The sequence below is a fragment of the Mastomys coucha genome, unplaced genomic scaffold (genome assembly GCF_008632895.1).
Source record: "Mastomys coucha isolate ucsf_1 unplaced genomic scaffold, UCSF_Mcou_1 pScaffold3, whole genome shotgun sequence".
Lineage (NCBI taxonomy): Eukaryota > Metazoa > Chordata > Mammalia > Rodentia > Muridae > Mastomys > Mastomys coucha.
The window spans coordinates 38840961-38868119 of NW_022196909.1; the positions used below are offsets into that span (position 1 = coordinate 38840961).

General features: G+C 39.8%; 1 protein-coding gene across 22 annotated transcripts in view; it reads left to right on the forward strand.

Moving 5' to 3' along the window:
- The window catches only part of Pcdh15 (protocadherin related 15), a 1206525-nt gene that overhangs the window by 738839 nt on the left and 440527 nt on the right, over positions 1–27159 (forward strand). For 19 of the 22 annotated variants that reach the window (XR_004112186.1, XM_031346915.1, XM_031346916.1 and 16 more), the window contains one exon: positions 24480–24640. Coding sequence is in view for 21 of the 22 variants with exons in the window: in XM_031346915.1 (XP_031202775.1) it covers positions 24480–24640 (161 nt within the window). In the remaining variant the exon portion in view is untranslated. The other 3 variants (XM_031346909.1, XM_031346910.1, XM_031346911.1) reach the window with 3 other exon arrangements.

Sequence of the window (27159 nt, forward strand, 5' to 3'; positions counted from 1 at the left end):
CCTTCGCCTCTTGGTCCGGGTCTGAAAGCCAACATAGTACTTAACTATGTAGACATTGGTTCTCAACATCTCTCATGTGTTCTTTGAGACACTAAGATCTTTCTTCAGCGAAAGAGATACACTTTTCCTGAGAATAGCAAACAGACTCTTGTGAACTTACTATTTTCTGAGTTCTTATATTTTCTCTTACAAAGATAATTAAGAAATAAATATGTGTTATATGAACTTCTCTCACTTGTTAATTACTTCCCTTGATTAACCAGAAAGGGACAGAGTTATAAAAATAAACTTCCAAGTAGATTTGACTGATTCTATACCTAGACTACTAATACGTTAATGAGAGTCTGAAAGAACTATTGATATAATTCCTTCATAATAAATATAATCTTAGTATGAACATATGTATCAAATTCTAAACTTAATGCTCTGATAATTTTTATCTATCCTGGTGAGATAAGCTTTATAACAACCAGTAACCAATATATTTCCTGCCCAATTTCAAAATGGTTTGCAAGTTCAATTTAAAAAAAAAAAAACCTTTTACATAATAGAACTCTAATTTTCATGAATCCATGAAATATTTACTAGATGGGGTGGAAAAATATAAGTTGCAAAAATGTGTACAGTGCATTATCTAAGTCAGTAGCATGGTGAGAAAAATATGAGTGAAAGGAACTTGTAGAGACATCACAGCAAGGAGCCAGTAGGTATAGGACACAGGGCAACAAGACCAAGTAAAGAAGGCAGTTAGTGTGATTTAAAAGAAATAGCAGCCAGCTAAAGACTGAAAGGACTAAATCATGTTAGACATTTTGGAGCAGTGTAAGGATTTAGCTTCCATTTTCTGGGGCATTAGAAGCCATTAGAGAATCTCAAGCTGGCATATTTTTCAAGGATAATTTTAGCAGGTGTGTTGAAAATAGACACAGTAGAGTGTGAAACATGAAGACCGTCTGGGGGATTGTCCTGCAATAATAACCCAAGTCCCTGAGAGTGTTGACACAGGCCGAGAAGTTGAAACAATTTTTAAATGTATCCAATCCTGATAATATTCAATATACAATATTTTTTTGGTAATGAATGGGTATGAGAACAATACCCTAACAAAAAGACGTATGGAAAGACCCTTCTCTTAGCTCCTAGAAGTCAGATCTCAGTTTGACTCACTTATAAGGTGTATAAATGGTGCTGTGGAGATCATGATGTGAGTTTTTGAGCCAGAAAAGGTATGGGCATACCCATAGGATTGAAATAATACAACCAGCAGAGATGATATATGAAATGTCAAAGAAACTAAAATTTCTGAGCAAGGGGATCAAAAAGGGGCTATTGAGAAGACAGACGTAAGCCAGAGGTGAGATGTTCTGAAAGTGAGTAAGAGATATATGGAGAAGGGATGCTTGGTTGTGAGTGGTGCTATCTTAGTAGTTGTAAATTGAGAGCAGAGAATGTAATTGAGTAATTAGTGACTCAGGAACTTAGTAAAGCGTGTTCCTATGACGCTGGGATCAAAGACCCTCTGCCATGGAAAATCTCCTCAACGTGGCTCGTGTTGTGAGATGTTGTTCTGGATTCTGTTATATTCATTTTCTTTATTTCGATAGCATTTCTCTTCCATATCCTTGCCTTACCATTACATGGCTGCTTCCCAGGCAATTTCCCATACCCATCCCTTTTAAGCATTCTTTTATTGGACCCACACGGGTTTCAGTGACTGGCAGTTGACATTTTCTTCCTGGCACACCTATACTATAATTGGTACTTGATTCGCCTCCTGGGGGAGGAGGGGGACAAAATAAAGAGATAAATAAAACAAACTCGTTATAAAATTATGGAGCTGCATTGTACATGTATTTGAAAAGCCAGAGATAAGTTCTTTTCATATAGGTGGGTAATCCACATGACATGTGGTTAATCCATGCCAAACATAGCATCTCAATTACCCCAAATTAGCACCTGCAGGAGCATGAGATGAAGTGCAGGTGTAGAACACTGAACAACGACCAAGTGGCTGAAGTATTTCATCACCATGACAACAGTAGGAATTATGATCACATTTGCTTTCTCTGACAACCATAGAAGATCTACAGGGAAAACAGGAAATGTAAGGTTAACATCTATAATGTACACATAAGGATATGCACGGGGAACCTGAATGTGTCAGGACAGCTTTGAAGGAGCTCTGCCTCTTTGTGTATCGGTAAATATTTGACAGATTTAGGGTCATAGGAGTTCCTACCCGTTTCTGGTCTTTTAAGCTAGAAACAAAAGCAATAAACAAAACAAAAAACAAAAACAAAAAACAAAAAAAAAGAAACAGAACCAGGAGCAAGTGAGTCATTGAAACAGAAGGTGAGAAATAATGCAGTGAAACTTGAACCTCTAAATCTTGTGAACCTCTCTGACCACGAAGGCCTCTCTACTTTTCTCCCAAGTACTGGGATCATGATATCTATAATGTATGCTTCCCATACTCACTGAACTGTGTTAATTTCCTCACAAGCTCATTGAAGTTGGCAGTTCTGATGCTAAGGTCCTGTTCCCCAATTGGTTCTTAATCTGTCAATAAAGAAAGTTGGGGGCAATTGCTGGGCAGAGGAAGGAGGTACAGGCAGGATTTTCGGGGCCCAGGAGATACAAGAAAGGAGAGGAGGAGGGTTTTTTTTGCCATACTTTGGAGGGAGAAGAAACCAGCAGCTGTGTGAGGTCTCTGGAGGAGCTGGGGCCTGTGGCCACTACTACAGGTCATTTATCTTTGGTTAAGGGCTAGGTGGAACTAGCTGCTGAAGTTTAGGACAGGTATGAGAAGTGGAGATAAAAATATTAAAGGCATGCTTTTCCAGGCAGCAGAGAGTAAATGTCCAGCAATCGTGTCATAAGGCAAGTTAAAAAAAGAACAAACTGTATGTGTGTCTTTTGTCAGCGGAATCAAGAGAAGGTGGATCAGGGCTGGTAATTTGGTCACCTTCCTAAGTAAAGGCGGTTAGAGCAACAGCTTGTGATTTTTAAACTTCCTTATTTTGCTTAATCCTTCAGGAGCCTACTGACTTGGATTCAGTGTGGGATGGGTTAGCTATACTCTAAAAGGTGGCGTTAATCGTCTGCTGGCAGCCAACTGGTTTACTGCTCTAAGTTCTTGGGTGGCAGCCTACAGTTAAATAGTTCAAAAATGTCCCCTTCTTTCCAGCATATTGCAAAATCAGGTTCTCAATGTGTATCGGAATCACGTAGGTGACTTGTTAAGTCGGGTGCCTGAGCCCCTCTCTCTGAGGCCCTAACTCGGTGGTAGTGTTCTATGTAAAGAGCCACAGATAAACATTTCTATTAAGTTTCTCTATGGCACTGAGACCGCTATCTGGGATGACACTCATAAAAAAAATGCTAAAATGTCTGATTGTACAAATAGAAATTTACAGACAAGTAGAAGCCATCAACTAGAGACCACAGTTGTATTTGCAAAGTCAGAACTTGTCGCTCTAACAAGATCCCGAGTGAGTCGTAGACACATTACAGTCCAGAAGTACTACTTTAGAGACACTGAAAGCTTCAGGGCAACTGAAATGTGCAGGAGATTCATACTTATGCATAGCATAATAAGCAACTCTTTATCATATTCTTCCAGCCTGACCGGGAGACATGCATATCACATGGGTTTAGCATGTGTGTTGTTAAGAGAAGTGTCTAACACCCACAAGGAGCTCTGTTACTTATAGCACTAAGACATAGGGAAGGACATGGGGATACTATGATGAAATGGGTGTCCTGATCTGAATAGGAATTAAGAAATTACCCTAGAAAAAAGTCGATCAGAGTGTCTCAGCAAGAAATAACACAGCAGGCTGACGTCACTGAGGATGACCTGGCTACCTTTGCCCTGAATGTTCAGCTAAACAGAAGCACAGACTATATGGAAATAAAAATATCCCCACAGGGCCAACTAGTTACTCATTTCCAGTCACTTCGGATGATCTCTTCCTTTATTTGTTTGAAACAGGGTCTTACTATGTAGCCTTGCACAGTCTGGAATTTGCTATGTAGACAAGCTGGTCTTTGTAGGATGCCAGGCAGTGGGGAAATAAAGGGGTAGGCAAGACCCGCATCCTGCCAGAGCTGGGAGACTCTGGGCGGGGAGACATGGGAGAGACTATCTGCGCACTCTCCACGCCACCAGGTGGTCATCTGGTGGTGGGAAGCCACGAACCCCAGTCCGCCGGGATGGGGAGGGAACAGTCTCATGGGTTCTCAGTCTCGGACATCCCAGATGCTGCTGGATATCTTGGAAGAGCTGAGAACAAAGTGGGGGCCCCTGGGGCAGCTTAATCAGCCCGGGGCCTGAAGGGAGAAAGAAGCGCTGGGTGATTCCTGAGCAGGTGAGAGTCCTTGGTCCGGGTCTCCAGGCTGAAAATGCTGGAAGGCCTTCCTGCAGGAGATTAGATGAGGCTCTTTAGGAGAAGGCCTAATCCATTGCTCTCGCAGGGCTAGTCTAGATGAAAGAAGGCAGTCCATGGTTTTGGTGTTTTATTTTAGAAAACAGAGAGAGAAGGTAGAAAAGTAGAGGCCGGCCATGGCTACATGGAAAGAGGGGGAAAAGAGAGGGGGAGAAAGAGAGCAAGAGACAAGAGAGCAAGCACTTAGAGAGAGAGGAGAGGGCAAGCGGCCGCTTTTACAGTGGGCTGGGCAATCTTGATGTCCCCAGGTAACTGTGAGGCAGGGCATTCCTGACTGTAGTCAGGTAAATGTGTATAGCCAGAATACCAGGAGCTTGGGGCATTGTCTACAGAATAGGTAGCCACAGGATAAGGGAGTGAGGGCTTGTAGCGTCAGCAGCCTAATGTCTGGGGGCGTAGCCCGCTGTTCTGTCCCTTGTAGAATTTTCTACTGGGTCTCTGGAGTAAGCCTCGCTCAACCAGAATACAGACTGCCTTTTACAGTCCAACAGGTCTTGAATTCATATGGAATCATCACATGCCACTTCCTCCTGAATATTGAGGTTAAAGGTAGGCACCAGAGTGCTTGGACTTAGATGTTTTCTTAATGAAATGGAGTACATTGTCTTCCCAGAGGTAGATACTATTTTATATGGATTTGAGTTCTCACTATTGATTCAAATTCATGTGTTCAGAGAATCCTCTTTCATGGACATTTTTCACCCTTTCATGCAGACCGCACAATTCTTCCAATAAGGGCATGTATGTGGTGTCAAAGGAGGGACATCATACATATGATACTGTCAATTAGCATAAATATTTCTAGATGTACCCATCAGAGGGAAAAAAAACTACATTCATTTTATTTTAACCCAGAACAGTAATCTGTTTACAGAACTTTCATCTGGTCAAACTAGTTCTACATCAAGTGAATAGTATACATTCAGCTTCTCGAATGGAGGTCATTTTCTTTTTCATTATTGATGTGTGTGTGTGTGTGTGTGTGTGTGTGTGTGTGTGTGTGTCTGTGTGTCTGTGTGGTGTATATATCTGTGAATACATATCCATTGGCAAGCCAAAGCTGAATGACATTAGGTCTCCTAATTTACAGCTCTCCATCTCATCCTCTTGAAACAGCTTATGTTGGCTTGAATAAAACAGTGAATGGCACTATTAGAAGGTGAGGAGGTGTACCCTTGTTAGAGTTTAGGTGTGGCATTGCTGGAGAAAGTATATCACCAGGGTATACACATAAATATCTTGCAACCAACATTTAATAAAGGTTCAACCTCTCCTCTAGCCCACCACCCAGCAGGGGTAGTGGAAGATAAACGTTATTAGGATATGAGGGCGGTACCTGTTCAACAATACTTCTTTGGAGGCAAGCTTGATCCTCTTTGGCAGCAGTTCAGTTCTATAGCAAATACCCCATACAACTCTGAAGCTGCAGACCAGTCCTCTAGGCAGGCATATACCACACCACACAAGAATCAGCAGCTACAGTCTAGTCCTTTCTGCAGGCAGACACCAGGCTCGAACCAACAGCTGTAGTTAAATCCTGAGAAATCTGAAAGGCTTGCCAACGTGCTGAGGCGAGGCCATAGAAGCAGCAAACTGTCACAGGAACCTCACAAGCAGTTCTTTGGCGAGTTTCTCTCGTTGGTGTCATGCCTACAACTTGAGCTCAACAATGCTTTGAAAGGCGAACCGATACAATGTAGGTTCTTAGTGAAGAATAGCGAGGCAGAGCAAACCATACCAAGGCTCAGTGCTCTTTCCCACTGTCTGCAGGGTCATATTTATACTCCTTCATCGTGAGTCCTTTCACGTATATGCTATATCAAAACATCCATTCATCTGTATCTACTTCAGGAAAGCATTCTTTCACGAGTCTGCCACAACAAAATATCATTTGGTATAACTGACTTTCCAAAGAATCCAGTTTCCACTTCACTAGAGAATGGGCTTTGAGGTTTCAAATGCTTATGCCAGGTCTAATATGACATTCACTCCCTGCTGCCTGCTGATCTGGATGGAGAACTATTAGTTCCTTCTCCAGCACCATGTCTGCCACCATGCTTCCCACCATGAGGATAATAGACTAAACCTTTGAAACTGTGAATCAGTTGTTGATTTTTCTCTTATGACTATGAAGTTGAGGAGTTTTTCATGGTATTTTCTGGTCTGTTATGAATCTTCTATTCATATCCTTTATACATATTTTAATCAAATCTTTTTATTGTTGAATGTTAGGAGTAGCAAAAATATTCTAGCGATTACTGCTTCATTTATACTGGTAGTAATATATTTATAGAAATTAGTCAATTGCTTTCTGGTGGTGTTTTCAATAATATTGGATTAGTGTTAAATATCACTGTTGATATTATATAGATTTGAACAAACTTCCTTTCTAAAATATACTATTGGGTGAAAAATCTTGATTAAATACTCACTCTGTTAGAGCAAAGAAATAATTGAGCAAAGTCTATTACAAAATCAAGACAATACAAAATCAGTTACTGTCTCTACACTGAAAATGAATCATCTCAACAGAAAATTAAGAAAACTGCTCCATGAGCCAGAGCTTGTGCCAGAGTTAAGCATGAAGTGAAAATTTGCATCATAAAAACTATAAAGCTTTCTGAACCCACATCAGAACTTCAAATTGGATGTTAATTACATGTCTTGAGCTTAATAAAAGACCAACTAAAAATATTTTTAAAAATACTTAAAAGAAAGGAAATGTGATTTTTAATTTGATTTTTTTATTAGATATTTTCTTTATTTACATTTTGAATGATATTCCCTTTCCCGGTTTCCCTTCTGAAAAAAGAAAAAAAAAACTATTCCCTCCCCCCTCCCCCTGCTCACCAGCCCATCCTCTACCACTTCATGGCCCTGGCATTCCCCTACACTGGGACATAGAACCTTCACAGGACCAAAGGCCTCTCCTCCCATTGATGACTGACTAGGCCATCCTCTGCTACATATGCAGCTGGAGCCATGAGTCCCACCATGTGTACCCTTAGGTGGTGGTTTAGTCCCTGGGAGCTCTGAGGGTACTAGTTAGTTCATATTGTTGCCTCTCCTAAGGGGCTATAAACCCCTTCAGCTCCTTGGGTCCTTTCTCTAGCTCCTTCATTGGGGACCCTGTGCTCAGTCCAATGAATGGCTGTGAGCCTCGACTTCTGTATTAGTTGGACACTGTCAGAGCCTCTCAGGAAACAGCTGTATCAGGCTCCTATCAGCCAGCACTTGCTGGCATCCACAATAGTGCCTGGGTTTGGTGACTGAATATGGGAAGAATTCCCAGGCGCAGCTATACCACTCCTGGGCATATACCCAAAAGATACTCCAACATGTGATAAGGACACGTGCTTCACTATGTTCATAGCAGCCTTATTTATAATAGCCAGAAGCTGGAAACAATCCAGATATCGCTCAACAGAGGAATGGTACAGAAAATGTGGTATATCTACACAATGGAGTACTACTCAGATATTAAAAACAATGAATTTATGAAATTCTTAGGGAAATGGGTGGATCTACAGAATATCATCCTGAGTGAGGTAACTCAATCACAAAAGAACACATATGGTATGCACTCTCTGGTAAGTAGATATTAGCCCAGAAGCTCAGAATACCCAAAATACAATCCACAAACCACAAGAAACTCAAGAAGAAGAAAGACAAAAATGTGGATACTTTGATCTTTCTTAGAAGGGGGAACAAAATACCCATGGAAGGAGTTGTAGAGACAAAGTATGGAGCAGAGACTAAAGGAAGGAAAATCCAGAGACTCGCACCTGGGAATTCTTCCCATATTTAATTTGATTTTTAAAGTGCCATTCATCTTTAAAATGGAAAACTTACATTGGTTTAGAGAGTTAATTTCATTTGTAGTTAGAAAATTCACTGAATTCAGTTCGTTTGACTTCTTCAGCTTCTTTTGTGATACCTAGTTAAATGTTTGTTGGTCTTTATTATTGTGCTAAGCTATAATAATCAGCTCTTTAATGGTCAAACTTCTGCATATTTATTTTCTCAATATGGTTACTGTGATAGAAAAATGGCAGTTGGCTTTCATAATTCATGGATACTTAGAAATCAAATAGTAAATGTAGACATAATAGTTATTTAATAAGTTCTCCAATGATTGGTTTCTGGAGGTAACATGCCTGTGAAATAAAACCTCTTTATTTAATATGTTTTCTAATTGTCATTTAGTGTAGTCCTGTGAATTTGCTTCTCATCGATTCTTTGAATGAATTTAGAGGTGAGAAAATGGATTTAATTTTAGAGCTACAGTCACTCAAAATTCTTCAAGAGGTATTAGAAAATTGCATTGCTTTTTTTCATATAAATTAATCTATGATATTAAATACTTAAAACACTATACCACCATATACATTAAATGTGAAACTATCAGAGAAATAGGAGATTATAATGTGTCCTATCATGATGTTTACAATATAAACAGTTTGGGTTCAAGCAGAAATTCAAAACTATAGGTAGGAAGTAAAGTCATTAAAAGTTATGGTCATACCAGATCAATCTGCCACCATTTCTATTGTCTTTTTCTATATTGATAAGACAAATAAGTCATTTGTGCATGAATTGACTGTTTTCTACGCTTGGGAACCTGATAAAGCCTGCACATGGAGCAACATGAGAATGAGAACCATATCACAGGAGGATACCTGTTTAGATGGCAGCAAAGGGGCATCCTGGGTGTGGCCCCTGAGGATCCAATCTCTCCTTAATCTTTACCTCAGTCTCAGAGAAATAAATGTGAGCTTCAAGAATAAAATAGCTTGAAACAAAAGAAAAAATAAGAAATGTAAGGTGTGGAATGTGTAAATGACGAGCCAAACCTCCTCTCTTTCCTGCCTCGACTCCTGGCTTCCTCCACTCTCCTTTCCTCAGTTTCCCTCCACTTCTCTATGACCCTGGAGAATCATCAGTTTTAAAAATGTTAGTAGTTTCATTTTAGACTACATCAATTCCCTGGTCTGAAGAGGATAGTCTTGCGGCAGCATGAAGAAGGTGTAAGACTTTCTCACTTTGACAGCTGCAATTGGAGGTGTTGGTGATCAGTGGGTCTTTATGCCTTCTCACCTACTCAAATTGGCTTGATCCAGTAAACAATCCTATCCTCATTTAACCTCAGCAATATGGCCTCCACTGCGTGCTTGCTTGTTAACATTTCCTGCTGATCTGCAAGAAATAGCTATTGCCTTGTGACACATTCTTAACAGTAACTGAAAATAAGCTGTTCCTGCTTCATGATTATGTTTAGTCTTTTGCATAGATGTGGCCATTTTTCTGTTGGCATTCATATACATTTATTATCACGATGACTGTCTAATAGCTCTATTATTATATATGTATGTATGTACATATATATGTGTGTGTGTGTGTATGTATGTGTATGTATGCATGTGTCTACCTTTCAATCTATCTATCATCATCACCAAAATCTATTTATCTATCTTTTATCATGTTTCTTTGTGAGGGTATATGTACACGTGTTTGCTCGTGTGCACCTGGAAGGCAAGAGATTAGCAGGTGTCCTCCTCTGTCACTCTGTGCACATTCTTTGAGAAAGTGTTTCTAACAGAACCTGGAGTTAATGGGTTTTTGGGGTTTTTTTGTTTTTGTTTTTGTGTTGTTTTGTTTTGTTGGCTAGCTTGGAAGCCAGCAAACCATAGAGATCTTCCTGTCTCTAGTCCTCTTGGGCTTAGAGTAGAAGGCACGCAAGAACCCCCAGTTGCTAGATGGATTCTGGGTTCTTGAACTATGTTTTCTTTTGTTTGTTTGTTTGTTTGCTTGTATGGTTTTGGTTTTGCTTTTGTAATTACAGAGCATTTTTAATGGGTGGTTCATCCCTTCGGCCTAAATTTTATGCTTTTATCTCAGTTGTAAAATAAGCACATCTCTGTGTAAAAAAAAATTATTATGCGTGATACTCACAATTTAATGGAAAAGAATAACTTCTTTATATGGTTAAATTTCCATGCAGTGCTCATAGCAATTAGATGTAAAGTACTACTGCAATGTATCTCTGTTCACATTGTTTATGTATCATAATAGGCCATATGCAGATTATGAGAATCTGGGAAATTTTCCAAAAAAAACACAGAGCTACTATGATTAGACTCAGGCTTTTAAACATAGACCTTTGCCTTTCAAGCCTATATTATCTGTTACTACACAATGAGGTTTTCATAACTTGGTGGCTTAAAACGACCAAGATCTATAATTCCATGGATGCTTTTGGTCAGGCTTCAGACCCAGCAGAGGCAGGTCCTTCACTAATTCTCTAGGGCTCTTATGAAGGAAGCATTAAGATCACGATGTTAAGGAAGCATTCTCTTCGAAGTTTATTTAGATCACTGGGCACTACTTAATCTTTGTGGTTATAGCCGTATAGTTTTCAGTGACTTGATTGCTATCAGTTACATGCAACTTATAGTTCCTAATAGCTACACACAGCTCCTGGCCCTGGGTGCATGCCAATGTGATTAAACTACTCTATTAAAAGCACCTGGGGAAGAGAGAAACTCAATGAATCAATCACTCAATGTTCATATAACATGTCCCCTGTAAACGCCTCCATATAAACAGATCTTCCCATCACTTTCCCTACCTTTTGTTCCTGTTAGAAGAAAATGACAAGCTCTACTCACACTTAAGGGCACCACACATGCATAGAACAAGAGTCAGGCTTCCCAGTAAGTACTGATGTGATTGTCCAGTTCAGCTCCTCTGAACATAGGACTGGCTCTATGCTTCACACTCTTTGCTTTATCCCATCAAGAGGAAGCGGATCTGTCACTCTATGGACTCAGCTCTATGGGCCAAGTTCCTTTGCCTCACTGTCATGCTTATTTCAATGTCTGAACTATCTTCAATACTCATGCTTATAGGGTTAAATTGACCCTAGGGTTGGGCCATTAATGATTGCATCTTAATACTCTTTAATATTTTATTTTAAAGTCATTTTCCTTTTAGTCATTTAAACTTTTGTCAAGAAAATGATATAAAGCTTGGGTTATGTACAGTGAATTTCTCTATTAAGAATTTTGTAGAGACTTTTCCAGACATATGAAACCTATGTTCCAAGATTTTCATATTTAAGAATTCATTCATTTTTTTTGTCTAAGGCAGTAGCAACATAAAAGAAGAGAAAGACTAAAGGGTGGAGAATAAGCCTGGGATGTGAGATCTCTATTTCCTAGTTGGGTTACCTTAGATTTCATCTCTTAGGACAGAGAGATTTAGGACCAGAAAGGCTGGTTCCATCAATCTTTTCTTCTCTGTCTTTCTCACTCCTCCCTTCCTCCTCCCTCTCCCCCTCCTAACACACACACAGACACACACACACACACACACACACACACACTCACACAGATATGTACATATGTACAGATATACACACATGCACACACACACATTTTTTAAATAAAATTTCAGTAGTTCAATATTGCCAATAAAGACTCTAGACCCAGAAGCTTGAATGAAAGCCCAGGTCAGAGAAGCAGAGAAAGCACCCAAGTGACCTTGCTCATCAGCAGGGAGTTCTTCTCCACCATGTCTCGAAAGCCCCCCAAACTGAAGGTCCTTCCCTTCTACTTCTCATATGTCTTTCAAACCAACCTCCTGACTCTTACTGTCTCCTTTTTTCCTACCATTCACTTCCTGTCAGATGGCTTCTTTCTCCTCCTATTATCTATAGTTGAATTATCTAATCCTAGGGTTGAACCACACCATAACTAAAAACATAGTATTTTTTTTCCCAGTAAATAATACAATCTTGAAGTGTCCCATTACAACCAAATATCCTGCAAAACACACCCACACACACACACAAGCATGCATGCACACACATGCACACATATACACACACAGACCTACACCCAGATATACACACACATGCATATACACACATAGAGATACACACACAACATATACACACACCTATACACACAGACACACATATACACAGAGATATACATACATATACACACATAGAGATGCACACAGATATACAGATACAGATACACACACATACACACACACATACACACACATACACACACACACACACATACACTTGAAGGTATGCTGTTTCTCCCTGCTTCCTAGATTTTTATGACTAAGTTTCTCATTAGGTAAATGAAACTTTATCAAGGATGCATAACTTTTACATGAAAATGCATTCTGTATATATATTTACTTAATCCTTTATTTACAACTAAGTTAGATATATCTGCTGATTAAATATCAAGGTAAATGTTAATTCCTAAAAGAAAAAGCTCAAGAGAGAAAAAAAAAACTCACTATTTCTAAAGTTTTATACATGAAAGTTTACAAAATGCTTGACACATTTATAAACTTAGAGTTTTCAAAACATACTTTTATTAAGGATTCTTACAGGCTTTCACCTCCTTTCTAGCCCACCACCCACCAGAGATAGAAGAAAGGAAATGTTAAGAGAGCAAAGGAGGATGTGGACCTGTTTAGAAATAGTTCTTTGGATTAAGTCCGATCTGTATTGGCAGGGTATCAGCAGTTCATTTCATATAAATCAGCAGCAGCAGCTCAATCCACTTGCAAACACCATTCACGAATCAACAATGGCAGGCCAACCCAGAAAGAAACCATGAGGCTCTGCCAATATGCCTGAGTCCGTGGAAGCACCGAGAAGCCACCAGAGCACCACCAGAAGTTCTTGGGTGCATTTCTCTCTATGAAGTCATGACAAGCAATGGCCAGCAAAGAACGACAAGGTATACACACCACCGATATCACACAGCATGACAGCATTGTCCACTGCCCATCACGTTATACATACATCTTTTCTTAACCTCAAGCACTTGCTGTAACAAAACATCACGTGCCCTTTACCGGGCTGGGCTGCTTCCACAGAAACACCATGTGTCTGCTCCTCCCAAAACATCCACCTACAGGTCTGCTTCAGCAAAAACATCCTCTCATAAGACAGTGTCCAGACAAACCTCACATGATACAAATGAGTCTCCAAAGAAACCTGAATTCTCTACTTCAACTCGTTACTATTAAATATCTTAAAATTAAAATGAGTAAATAAAAGTTATTATCCCTAAGAAATGTGTACATTTTTAGTGAAGGATTCCATTGTGTCGTGATTTTTACTCTTTTGCGACATGTACATAATTTAAATTTGCAAAAAAAAAATCATAGTTTTATATATGAGTTTTCATCTAGTTACTTTTTTAACTGGCAGGCACAATTATTCATCCTTAAAAAGAATGACAAGTTGCTAATAGCCTCCTAATACTTAAATCACAATTTGACTAAAAATTGTATAAAACTTATTTATGAAGTTGCTAGAAACAGGTATAATTCCTTCCACAAGACAGCATCTTATCTAGATATGGTAAATGCATAAGCCTAACTGACCTATCGAACTTGCCTCTGAACTAAGAATGAAGGACATCAGATGAGAGACTGCTTCTGTGAGCATCCTAGGAAGACACAGGACAAAAGATCTATGTAAAGTTTTATTTTAGTCTTTGATCTTAGAATCTATTTCTAGTTTCTTTATTTTTGTTTGTCCCTATAGACTAACATGCAAGAGAAAGCAAACTAAAAGAATAGTGTTTGAACATCTATAGGTAATTAATTGATCACGACATCATCTGGGAAGCATCTGGGAGAGAGAGAGAGAGAGAGAGAGAGAGAGAGAGAGAGAGAGAGAGAGAGAGAAGAGAGAAGAGACAGGAATGATCTAAATCAATCTATTATTCCTACTCTGTGTACAATATACTTTTTAAGCTTCATAAAATTTGATTCATTAGAAATTCAAAGGTCCTCCCCTCCAACCTGAGGCTTCCTCAGTATTTTTAGACAGTGACCCATTTGTGGTATAACCCATCTACTTAAGAAAATAAAATCATTTTACAAAGAAACAGAAGATATCTGGATGTGAGCCATACTCTCAAATACACTGTTTCCATACTGCATGTATGCATGTATATTAAGTGTATTATAATTCTTCCATTAGTTTATTTATTTACTTTATAACCTGATAGCAGGAACCCACTCTCCTCCTAGACCCCCCCTTTGTCACATAGCCCTCCCTTCATCCCTTCCTCTACTTCCCCCTATGAAGTGGGAGGACCCCCTGGGTATCAAACCATTCTGTCATATTAAGTCACTGCAGAACTAGGCGCATCCTCTCCCACTGAGGCCAGACAAGGCTATCCAGTTAGAGGAATAAGATCCATAAGCAGGCAAAGCACAGATTCAGAGACAGATCCTACTCCCATTTGGGGGGAACCCATAAGAAAACCAAGCTGCTTGTCTACTACATATGTGCAGGGGGCCTAGGTCCAGCCCATGTACACTCTTTGGTTGGTAGTTCAGTCTCTGGGAGCCCTCATGCGTCCAGTTTAGTTGACTCAGTTGGTCTTTCTATGGGGTTCCTATCTTCTCTTGGTCCCCCAATCCTTACCCCAACTATTCCATAAGAATCCCTAAGTTCCATCTAATGTTTGGCTGTAGTTCTCTGAATCAGTTTCGGTCAGCTTCTATGTGGAACCTTTCAGAGGACAGTTGTGCTAGGCTCCTGTCTGCATGCATAAGAGAGTATCAGTAATAGTGTCAGGGATTAGTTCTTGCCTATGGGGTGGGTTTCAACTTGGGGTAGTCATTGGTTAGCCATTCCCTCCATTTCTGATCTATCTTTGTCCCTGCACACCTTGTGGGCAAGACACATTTGGGGTCAAAGGTTTTGTGGGTGGATTTGCTAAGCTTATCCTTCTACTGGGAGTCCAGGTAGCTACAGGAAGTTGTCACTTCAGGATCTATATCCCCACTGCTAGGAGTTTCAGCCAGAGTTGCTCCCACAGACCCCTGCGGGGTCTCCCCTATTCAAGGTCTATGGCATGTCCTAAAGATTACCCCCATACACACATCCACTGTCAATTTCCTTATTCTGGATAATATTTTCTGTTTCCATCCAAGCCCCTGCAAAATTTATGATGTCCTTGTTTCTAATAGCTGAGTAGTATTCCATTGTATAATGAACCAAATTTTCTTTATCCACTCTTCAGTTGAGGGACATTTAAGTTGTTTGCAATTTCTTGCTGCTAAGAACATAGATGAGCAAGTTTCCTTGTGGGATGGTAGAGCATCGTTTGGGTACATGGCCAGGAGTGGTATGCAGGGCTCTGCTGGCAGAACCAGGAGAGAGAGAGAGAGAGAGAAAGAACCTGGTCCAGCCGAGCCTTTCGGGGATGAGCAGAATGATTAGTGTTGAATAACCACCCAGAGCCAGGTGTTTGTCAAAGCAGGAACTCATTTTATTGTATCGATCTTTTCTTTATAAAGGGCTGAGAAAGGAGGTGGAGTTTTCTGCTGAGGTGAGATGACATAGGGGGAGGCAAAAGCTGATGAAGGGTAATGGGGTGACTGAAGAGCCAACAATGTTACTCTAAGTCAGCAGGAGCTAGGCAAAAGCAGGCTTAATCAGGTTGTGCGGAGTCACTTCAGTAAGGAAGTGACTGAGACAGTTTACAAAACTCGAGCCAGGTTCGGGTTTGTCCTCAAGGCCCAAACCAGGGCCAAATAGGGCTCAACAGTGGTATAGCTGGGTCTTGAGGTAGAAATATTCCCAGTTTTCTGAGAAACTACCAAATTGATTTCCAGAGTGAACCACATTTTATTTATCCATTCTTTGATTGAGGGACATCTGGTTTTTTTCAGTTTCTAAGTATTACAAATAAAGCTGCCATGAACATGGTGAAGCAAATGTCCTTGTGATATTGTGGGACATCTTTTGGGTATTATGCCCAGCAGTGGTATAGTTGGGTTTTGAGGTAGAACTGGTCCCAATTTTCTGAAAAAATGCCAAATTGAATTCCAGAATGATTGTACAAGTTTGCACTTCCACAAGCAATGGAGGAGAGAGTTCCCTTGCTGTACATCCTCTCCAGACTATGCTGTCTCTCAAGATTTACATCTTAGCCATTCTTATGCATATAAAGTAAAAATCTCAAAGTTGCTGGGCAGTGGTGGCACATGCCTTTAATCCCAGCACTTGGGAGGCAGAGGCAGGTGGATCTTTGAGTTCAAGGCCAGCTTGGTCTACAGAGTGAGTTCCAGGATAGCCAGGGCTACACAGAGGAACCCTGTCTCAATAAATAAATAAATAAATAAATAAATAAATAAATAAATAAATAAATAAATAAAAGTAAAGAAAAGAAAAGAAAAAGAAAAAAATCTCACAGTTGTTTTGATTCAAATTTCCTCAACGACTAAAGATGTTGAACATTTCTTTAAGTGTTTGTCAGCCATTAGAGATTCTTCTGTGAAAATTCTGTTTAGATTTGTACCCCGTTTTTTAGTTTATTTAATTTTTTGGTGTCTAACCCCTTGAGTTCTGTATATAACTTGGACATTAGCCCTCTGTTGATGTAGGATTGGTGAACATATTTCCCATTCTGTAGGCTGAGATTTTGTCTTGTTGATGCTGTCCTTTCCCTTCCAGAAGATTTTCAGTTTCATGAAGTCCCATTTATTAATTGTTGATCTTAGTGCCTGAGTTATTGCTGCACTGTTCGGAAAGTTGTGGCTGTTGTGAAGGGTCTTGTTCCCCTGATTTCTTGCTCAGCCCATTTATTGTTTGTATACAGGAGGTGGATTGATTGATTGATTGATTGATTGATCCAGCCACTTTGCTGAAGGTATTTATCATCTGTATGAGTCCTCTGGTAGAATTTTGGGTCACTTTTACATACTATCATTTAAGCTTCGAATAGCAATTCTTTGACTTCTTTCCTGTTGGTATCCTTTTGATCTTCTTTAGTTGTCTTACTGATCTGTGTAGAACTTCAAGTGCTACATGGAAGAAATATGGTGGGAGGGGGAGGGTGGAGAGAGTGTACAGCCTTGCCATGTCCCTGTTTTTAGTGTAATTGCTTTAATTTTCTGTCCATTTAATTTTATGTTGGCTACTGGCTCATTATATATTGTCTTTAATATACAAGGTACATGCCTTGGTCCCCTGATCTCTCCTGGACTTTTAATACAAAGAAATGTTGGATTTTTATCAAAGCCTTTTTCAGTATCTAATGAAATGATCATGCAGGTTTTTTTTTTCCTTTCAGTTTGTTTATATGGTGAATTGCATTGATGGAGTTTCACATATTGAAGCACCCTTGCATGCCAGGGATGAAGCCTACTTGATCATGTTGGATAATATCTTTGATGTGTTCTTAGATTTGATTTGCGAATGTTTTATTATTTTTTTCATAGTGTTCATAAAGGAAATCAGTCTGAAATTCTCTATCTTTCTTGAGTCTTTGTGTGGCTTAGGTCTTAGGGTGACTGTGGCCTCATTGAATAAGTTTGGCAATGTTCTTTCTGTTCCTGTTTTGTGGAATAGTTTGAGGAGTATTGGTATTAGTTCTTCTTTGAAAGTCTGGTAGAATTCTGCACTAAAGCCATCTGGTCCTGGGCTTTGTTAGTTTTGGTTTGGAGACCTTTAATGACTAAGTCTATTTCCTTAGGAGTTATTGGTTTGTTTAGATGGTTTACCTAATCTTGATTAAACTTTGGGATGTAGAATCTATCCAGAAAATTGTCCATTTCATTTATATTTTCCAATTTGGCAGGGAAGAGGCTACTGAAATAAGACCTAATGATTCTTTGAATTTCCTCTGTGTTTGTTGTTGTTTCCATTCTATTTCTGATTTTGTTAATTTGGATATTCTCTCTGTGTCTTTTAGTTAGTTTGGCTAAAGGTTTGTCTAGATTGTTGATTTTTCTCAAAGAACCAGTTCCTGGTTTCATTTATTCTTTGCATTGTTCTCTTTGTTTCTAGTATTGATTTCAACCCTGATTTTGATTATTTCCTGCTGTGTACTCTTCTATGCATTTACTTCATTTTGTACCAAATTTTTCAGTTGTGCTGTTAAGTTGCTAGTATGAGATCTTTCCAAATTTCTTTATGGGGGCACTAAGTTCTATGAACTTTCCTCTCAGCACTGCTTTCATTGTGTCTCATTCGTTTGTATTTGTTGTGCCCTCATTTCTTTGAATACTAGAAAGTCTTTAATTTCTTTATTTCTTCCTTGATACAGTGTTCACTGAGTAGAATATTGTTCTGTTTCCATGAGTTTGTAGGTTTTCAGTTGTTTCTGTATTGTTGAGGTCTAGCTTTTAATTCATGAAGATCTGATAAGATGCAAAGAGTTATTTCAATCACCTTGTATCTGTTGAGGCTTACTTTGTGACTGAGTATACAGTCAGTTTTGGAGAAGGGTCCATGAGTAGCTGAGAAGAAATTTTATTCTTTCATGTTCGGGTGAAGTATAATATAAATATATCTGTTAGGTGCATTTGATTCATAACATGTTAGTTTCTTTATTTCTCTGTTTAGTTTCTGATTTGGTATCCTGTCCATTGTTGAAGGACATCTGGGTTCTTTCCAGCTTCTGGCTATTATTAATAAGGCTGCTTTGAATATAGTAGAGCATGTGTTCTTGATATATGTTGGAGCATCTTTAGGTATATGCCCAGGAGTGGTATAGTTAGGTCCTCTGGTAGTACTATGTCCAAGTTTCTGAGGAACCACCAGACTGATTTCCAGAGTGGTTGTACCAGCTTGCAATCCCACCAAAAAAATGGAGGAGTGTCCCTCTTTCTCCACCTTCTCACCAGCCTCTTCTGTCACCTGAGTTTTTGATCTTAGCTTTTCTGACTGATGTGAGGTGGAATCTCAGGGTTGTTTTGATTTGCATTTTCCTGATGACTAAGGATGTTGAACATTTCTTTGGGTGCTTCTTGGCCATTCAATATTCCTCAGTTGAGATTTCTCTCTTTAGCTCAGTACCCCATTTTTAGCAGGGTTACTTGACTCTCCGGAGCCTATGTTTGCCTTTAGCCATCTGGTGTTGGCTGGCTTAGTAGTCCCTGATAACAACAGGCCTCTGGGACTACAGGTTGAGGTGGTAGTCCCTGATGACAGAGGGCCTCTGAGATTTCAGATAGAACTGGTTGTCCCAGGTGGCAACAGGCCTCCAGAGATGGAGGCATATTTGGTAGCCACTGGTGTTAGCAGGCCTCTGGGATTGAAAGTAGAGCTACTTGTCCCAGGTAGCAGCAAGCCTCCAGGGATGTGGGTAGATTTTGTGCTCCCTGATGGCTGCAGGGCTCTGAGAGTGCAGGTAGATGTGTGGACCAGAAGTTAGAGCATAGAAGGGACAGAGAAGACCTCACAGCTGCTGTGCTTACCAGGAGACTAAGCAGGCAGGAGACTGGGGCATGGGTATTTCACCTGATTATCCTGGGTAGCAGCAGAACTCCAGGGATGCAAGCAGAGATGTGGCCCAGGGAATGGAGTACAGATCAGGGATTACAGGTAGAAGTGTAGATTGGAAGATGGAGTGCAGATGGGACAAGGTATGTGTAGTTCTTAGTTTAGACAAATACTCTAGTGAAGACTAAAAATATCCCATAAAAACATAACGTATAAGTTTATTGAAAACATTTTCCTGCCATCAAATATAATTTAAAATTTGATGAAAGAACTCACAAATATTTGAGGTAAGGAAGTGGTCACTCTATGTTAACCACAAATCTGGGTTGGTTGCTTACTAGTGGGACTGAAGTGGAGGAAAACAGACGACCCAAGGCACCAGTCTTTTATATTATTTTGTAGTCTGAGCATCCCCTCCTGCCCTGTAACTTCCAATTCAGACCTTTTGAGTCTGTTTCAAGTCTTGACAAGTTAGGATACTTGAGGTTAGCCTTTGCTTTAAGACATGAATGGGAACATGGTTTGTCAGACTTCTGTGACAATTATCTCACTTTTACTTTCAAATAGAGTTAGCAACATACAAATAACCAAAGCCCTTATCCTTGAGCCACTTTCTTGATAGGAGACAGGATTCTGTTCTTGACAAGACTTCCTTTTTTTTGAGACCAGGTATAGAGCAGAAGGAGGCTGGTATAATGAAGATGTTGTATCGGTTCATAAGTTGCTGTCGAGGGGATTTATGTTTTGATGGGCTCTGAGTGAGTGTTTTCCAGTTACAAAGAAATGTAGCTATGTTTGCACAGCCTAGGTAACAGAAAATGAAACTTTCTTGAGCTTCAGCTTAGTGCAGGTAGAGTGGACATTGTTGACACGACAACACCTACTGCTGGTAACATGCTAAAATCTAGCACACCTGAGAATGGAGAAGAGGCGTATTCCAAGTTATTTCTGAACTTCATGCAGTGATACATACCTGCAACCCCAAAATGGAGGAAACTGAAATAAGTAAATCATGAGTTGGGGCCATTCTAGGGTAAAGAGTAAGATGCTGCCCTAAAAATTAAAAACATAGAGTAATAGCAAGAAAAAGTTATTTATTCACTAAAAGTTTTCATATTCTAAATTTAATTTATATAAGTTTTTGAGGTATCCATAACAGTATAAACCAGCATATATTAGTGGGACAGCCTAGGGTGCTTAGAAAGAAGTACGTAGTAGGTAATATTTATAACCCAGAGTGGAATAAGGGGATGAATATGGGGAGGAACAGGTAAAACTAAGAGGCATTTTATGGGTTCTATGGAAAACTAAAACAATAGAACCTTCCTAAACTATAGACAGAATTGAATATGATCTAAATGGAATACTGGAGTAAAAAGGGTAGACGAAGTCCCAAGTGAACAACTCTTGTCACCAAATGAAGCCTCCAGTTCTGAAGTGAGTTATATCCCTTGAGTTCTTGGTCAAAGGTGCTTCATCGGAGTCCCCAGCAATCCAAGCGATTGCCAAGCCCATTGGTTTCTCTCCACAAACAGATGGTGAGACCTTGATACTGAAAACAAAACCTCTATGATTCTACTGAAAAGGGAGAAGTTAATCTGGTGTCTACCTAGAGCCTCAACCCCTACAGACTAGTACTCATTGTACAGGAAGGTACTCTTTATGCTACCATAGGAGAAAGGTAACCACCAACCCAGCTACAAACTTGTTTTTCTACAATAGAGACCTGCCTGCAAGTTAGAGTGGTAAAACAGCAGCACAAAGTCTATGGTACTAAACAACCTATATCTTATTGGATTTAATTCCCATGCCATGAAATGGAGATCATACCTTAATACCTCTTGGGTAGCAATGAACCTGAGACCAGATATTCCAGGGACCTAGAGAAAAAACCAAATACTATAGTTTTGCTAAAGTAGCATAGCAGTTAAATGACTCCTAACAAAAGTCTTCTATACTCACCCAGCCATCATCTGATAAGCTTCTTTCTGTAGTAGATGGGAATAACTACAGAGCCCCCTCATCTGGGCAACGTGCAGAGAGTGCTAGACCTTGGAACACTCTATCCAAAATGGGATGTCTCTATCAAAGCACTCCCCTCAGGGCTCAGTAGACACTTCAGAAGAAGAAGAGAGAGTATAAGAGTATAAGTAAAAGATAGAAGACACTAAGGAAATAAGACCTAGATACAGCAGAGCTTATTGCACATATGAACTCGTGGGGACTGTGCATCATGTACAGAGCTTTCATGGTTCTGAGTCTAATGGGGTTGTAGTGATGAAAGGGGATGTGGAGACAAACTAACCCATCCCTAACCTAGAAACTGTCCCTAAGTGATAACTACCTGCAAAGGAAAAAATAGTCTTCTTCAGTGGGGTCTCACTGGTTATACAAAACACTCTTAAAAGCAGGACCCATGGCCAACACAAAATGAACTCAATGCCATTTTTGAAGGTTCTTTGTTTCATAATGCTTTGAAAGGGCATTATTATTGTTGTTGTTGTTGTTGTTGTTATTTAACTTATAGGTCATTGGAATATATATTATGGTTTCTAGTTTGTGTTTCCATGGGGTTCCTGTGTGTGTGAACATGTGTATCTCTTTGTTTATATGTGGGGGGTTTTTTGTGTGTGCTTTATGTTTGGCTTTTTTTTCTTTCCATTGTATTAATTCTGTTAAAGTTTGTTTTATTTAATTTCATTTTATTTTTCAGATGCTTGCTTGTTTTCTAAGGAAAGAGAATGAAAGGTCATGAGTTTGAATGAGACAAGAAGTGGGGAGGGTCTGGGAGGAGTTGGGGAGTGGGGAACTGTATTCACAATATATTGTATGAAAAAAATCTATTTTCAATAAAAGAAAAGAACATCACTATGTATTTTAAAAAAAAAAAAAAGAAGAAGAAGTTAACAACAACAAAAGTCATGGCCCAGCCCTGATACAGCAAGAATAAAAACAAATAGAAAAGAATGCAATTCTGTCCTCAGGATTTTGTCTCATAGCTCAGCACATACTTTTTCAAGCAGGAGCACACACTATGGTACTCAAGGCTGAAATTCTCTGTGCTGACATCACTACAACCTTAACTAGAGGAGAGCTTCTATTGGGGTTATTTCTGCTCTTGCCAGTGTGCTGATACAAAAGCACAATTGTGTTTCAGAGATAAACATATGGTTTTAAGGATAGAAATTCCTGTCCAGTAATTTTCATCATTCTACAGAAGACAGAAAAAGAAGATATTATCTAGAATTCAGGAGTGTGTGAAGAATATGAGCATTAATATAACAGGTTTGCTTCCAAAGAAAAATAGTTCCTTTCAGAATGTCCTAGGCAGTTAGAACATATCAATAGAATATTGTTAGGAAAATATTGTAAATCCTACCTTAACATTATTAAGGTACAGGGGGAAATCAAATAATGATGCAATTTTTTTTTTCTAGCAGTGTAATGGTACAAGATTTAGGACAATTTCCTGCCTTACAAAAATATGATAGATAAATTTGACATTTTATTTTTTTAAGCCTAGTTTCATATTTGTAGATTTTCTATGATCTGCTTCCTGTCTTAAGGCAAGAAGTTATCTAAATATTTCTGTTTTCTTCTAGCGTTTAGAAGAGCTTGTCTTTATTTCCATAGTTATGTTTCTTGTCTACACTGTTTATTCAGAATGATGTAGTAGAAAGAAACTACACTAAGTTGCTATCTCCCCTCTATTGATAGGAAGATAGTTACTATGTAGAGAAAAATAAGTTTGATTTGCATCACTGCTGTTCACTTGCAACTCACAAAATACATGGAATATTTTGCAGAGAAGAAATGTTAGAGACATGCTCAGGAACTACTAGAAGGAGGAAGAAGAGAAGGAGGAGGAAGAGGAGGAGAAAGAGGAGGAAGAGGAGAGTGAGTGAGGAGACAGGAAAAAAGATAGAGAGGCATGGAGGGAGGGAGGAAGGGAGAAAAGGAGGGAGACAGAGAGAGACAGAGGGAGACAGAGAGAGACAGAGGGAGACAGAGAGAGCAAGAATAAGCAAGAGAGAGAGAGAGAGAGAGAGAGAGAGAGAGAGAGAGAGAGAGAAACAAGCAAGCATTAAAATGTAAAATCTGACTAGTTTGTCGGTCCAGTTAAGTGCCCCATGTCTTAGGGATGAGTAGCTACTGCTGAGTGTCTCTGTGGTAGCATTAAGATTTGTCTTTTATGAACTTACTCTGACATGCGAGAACAGGATGCACTTCCCACTGTGGGGAATCTTGCTGCCTCTTTACTCAACCCCCTCCCTCCTCTCTTTCATTTTCAAGATCCCTCTTTTCATATCAGAAGTCTCAGTGAGTAGATTTGGTATCCTGTTCTGCTGTTACAGTTGTTTCCTTTTGTTCAGGATAAAAAAAATTCAATAGTAAATCCTGAGAGAAGTGGTGGATAGATTCAGTGCTGCTAAAGAGAGACAGGGTGGTGTTTTTCAAGGCTCTCTAGCCCTGCGTCTTCCCAAAATACCACTGACAAATAGAACAATAAAGATAGATATTTGTGGCTTTGTGGGGGACAAGAAAAATACTTTTTGATGCTCAGTACATTATTGAATGTGATCTGACTTGTCAGGTGTTTCATCCAGTTGGGTTTAAGGGTATAATCCTCGCTAAAGAATGAAGTGGGATATCATCTGAGATGTAAACAAGTGGAATAATTAACAATAAATAAAAGAATGCATTTGGCTAGTGCATGGTTACACATAGCTGTGTTTGGTTTGCAGGTACCATCCTCGTGGACAACATGTTGATTAAGGGGACTGCTGGAGGACCAGATCCCACCATAGAGCTCTCTTTAAAGGACAACGTGGACTACTGGGTGTTGCTGGACCCCGTTAAACAGATGCTTTTCCTGAACAGTACCGGAAGAGTTCTGGACAGAGACGTCAGTAGCCTCATTTTTCTCTGACCCTGTGCTGTAGCTATAGCATAATTTAAATGTATATGTGCATTATCCATATGTAATTACCCATAAAATTTTACCCATATAGTTAGATTTTATTTACTATGTAAATAGTATATAAATAAATATAGATTTTATTTACTATATAAATATGACTCTTGGAATAAGTCTGTAAAAGGAAGGAGGTACCTGCATCTGAGGTACTCAATTTGATACTCTGGAATTTTGTCCTAGTGCTGAGCTAATAAATAGACTACAGAGAATAAAGAGGTGGGTGTCTTTGGACAAGTAGGACCATTACAGAGAACCCCATTATTTTCCCACAATGTGAAATTGAAGGTGTTATTTGTTTTTTGGCTGTGGGATCAACAGAAGTTGGTGTGTGCCCTCTCATTTAGCTGCCAGCACAGTTAGAATTGGAAGGGGGGGTACTGAGCATCATGCTTACGAGGCTGATAAAAAGTCAAGGTGAGCCAGATTCCTGACAACATCCTTGTCCCGTCATCGTGAAGCAGAACCATTTCCTACACAGCAGCTAAGTTGCCCAAGGTGTTCAATATATCATTTCTGAAAAGGGTGACAAAGTATTGAGAAGACCCATGTCCCACCTCAACCACATGTATCCCCGTCTTTCTTGGGGACTAAGAAGGGAGGGGTGTGCAAAGAAGTGTTCCTGCCTCAGAGTCCAGTATCCAAACCTTCCAGGCTGCGAAACTAAAGCAGAGTTAATTGGTATTGCTGTGTAGCTTCATGACCCACCTCCCATTAGGATACGGAGTGTATGACCCTTTTATCCTGTGTGGATCCCACAGGCCGTCTATAATAGCTCTGCTTGGCTTCCACTCTGTTCACTGTTTGCTTTATGATATTTGGCTCTTAGGCTCTTGGGAATTATGCCTCCCCTGCAGGACTGCTTTTTAGGGCTGTGTATTCTCTCTCTCTCTCTCTCTCTCTCTCTCTCTCTCTCTCTCTCTCTCTCTCTCTCTCTCTCTCTCTGTCTCTCTCTGTCTCTCTCTGTCTCTGTCTCTCTCTGTCTCTCTCTGTCTCTGTCTCTCTCTGTCTCTCTCTCTGTCTCTGTCTCTCTCTCTCTCACTCTCTTTTTGTCTCTTTCTTATTTACTTTACATACTGATCACTGGTTCCCCTCCCACAGTTCCACAGTTCCTCTCCCACCCCTCCCTTCTCCTCTGAGAGAGTGAAGCGCCCCTGGCACATCAAGTCTCTGCAGGGCTAGTCGCTTCTTCTCCAACTGATGCCAGTTAGGACAGCCATGTTAGAACAGATTCCTCTGACAGGTAACAGCTTTAGGGGTAGCCCCCTGCTCTAGTTGTTCAGGACACACAAGAAGACCATAGCTGTACATCAGCTACATATGTGCCGGAGGGAGGTGCTAGGACCAGCCCAAGTATGCTCTTTGGTTGATGGTTCAGTCTCTGAGAGCCTCCAAGGGTCCAGATGACTTGAATCTGTTGTCAATTTAAAAAATGGGGTACAGAGCTAAACAGAGTTCTCAATGGAGGAATTCTGAACAGTGAAGAAACACTTAAGGGAGTGGTTATAAAGACATTAGTTATCAAGGAAATGCAAATCAAAATGACTCTGAGATTCCATCTTATACCTGTCAGAATGGCTAAGATCAAAACCTCAACTGATAACACATCCTGATGAGGATGTGGAGCAAGGGGAACTCCCCCATTGCTGGTGGTAGGATTGCAAACTGGTACAACCACTCTGGAAATCAACTTGGTGTTTTCTCAAGACCCAGCTATACCACTCCTGGGCATATTCCCAAAAGATGCCCTATTATACCACAGGGATACTTGCTCAACTGTGTTCATAGCAGCTTTATTCATAATAGCCAGGAACAAGATAGAAGTCCCTCAACTGAAAAATGGATAAAGAAAATGTGGTGTATCAACACAATGGAAACTCATTAAGCTCTTAAAAACAAAGATATGAATTTTACAGTAGACATCTTTCTATCTACAGTTTACCTAACACAGACACTCATCTGCAGTCATCCACAAATCACTACTGCTAGGCACTTAGTAAAATAAATCAGGACTTCTTTCTGTTCTACTCCTAGCTATATACTGATAAGCATCACAATGGAATTTTCAAACATCTTTCATATGATTTATCGCTCTCGCGCTCTCCTTCCTCATCCCCAGTTAAACTCTTTCCCCATTGTCTCCCTTTCTACCTTCATAGCCCCGGCTTCCTGCTATATTCCTACTACCAGGGTACCTTCTACTCTCTCCCCGAAGTTCCCTTTCTGCTTTCCTGGCTTCTGAGATAACTTCATGTCATAGATGCACATCTAAGGACTCAGAACTTCCCACATGTAAGGAAAGAAATACAGCCGAGCAGTGGTGACACATGCCTTTAATCCTAGCACTTGGAGGCAGAGTGGATTTCTGAGTTCGAGGCCAGCCTGGTCTACAGAGTGAGTTCCAGGACATTCAGGGCTATACAGAGAAACCCTGTCTTGAAAAACCGAAA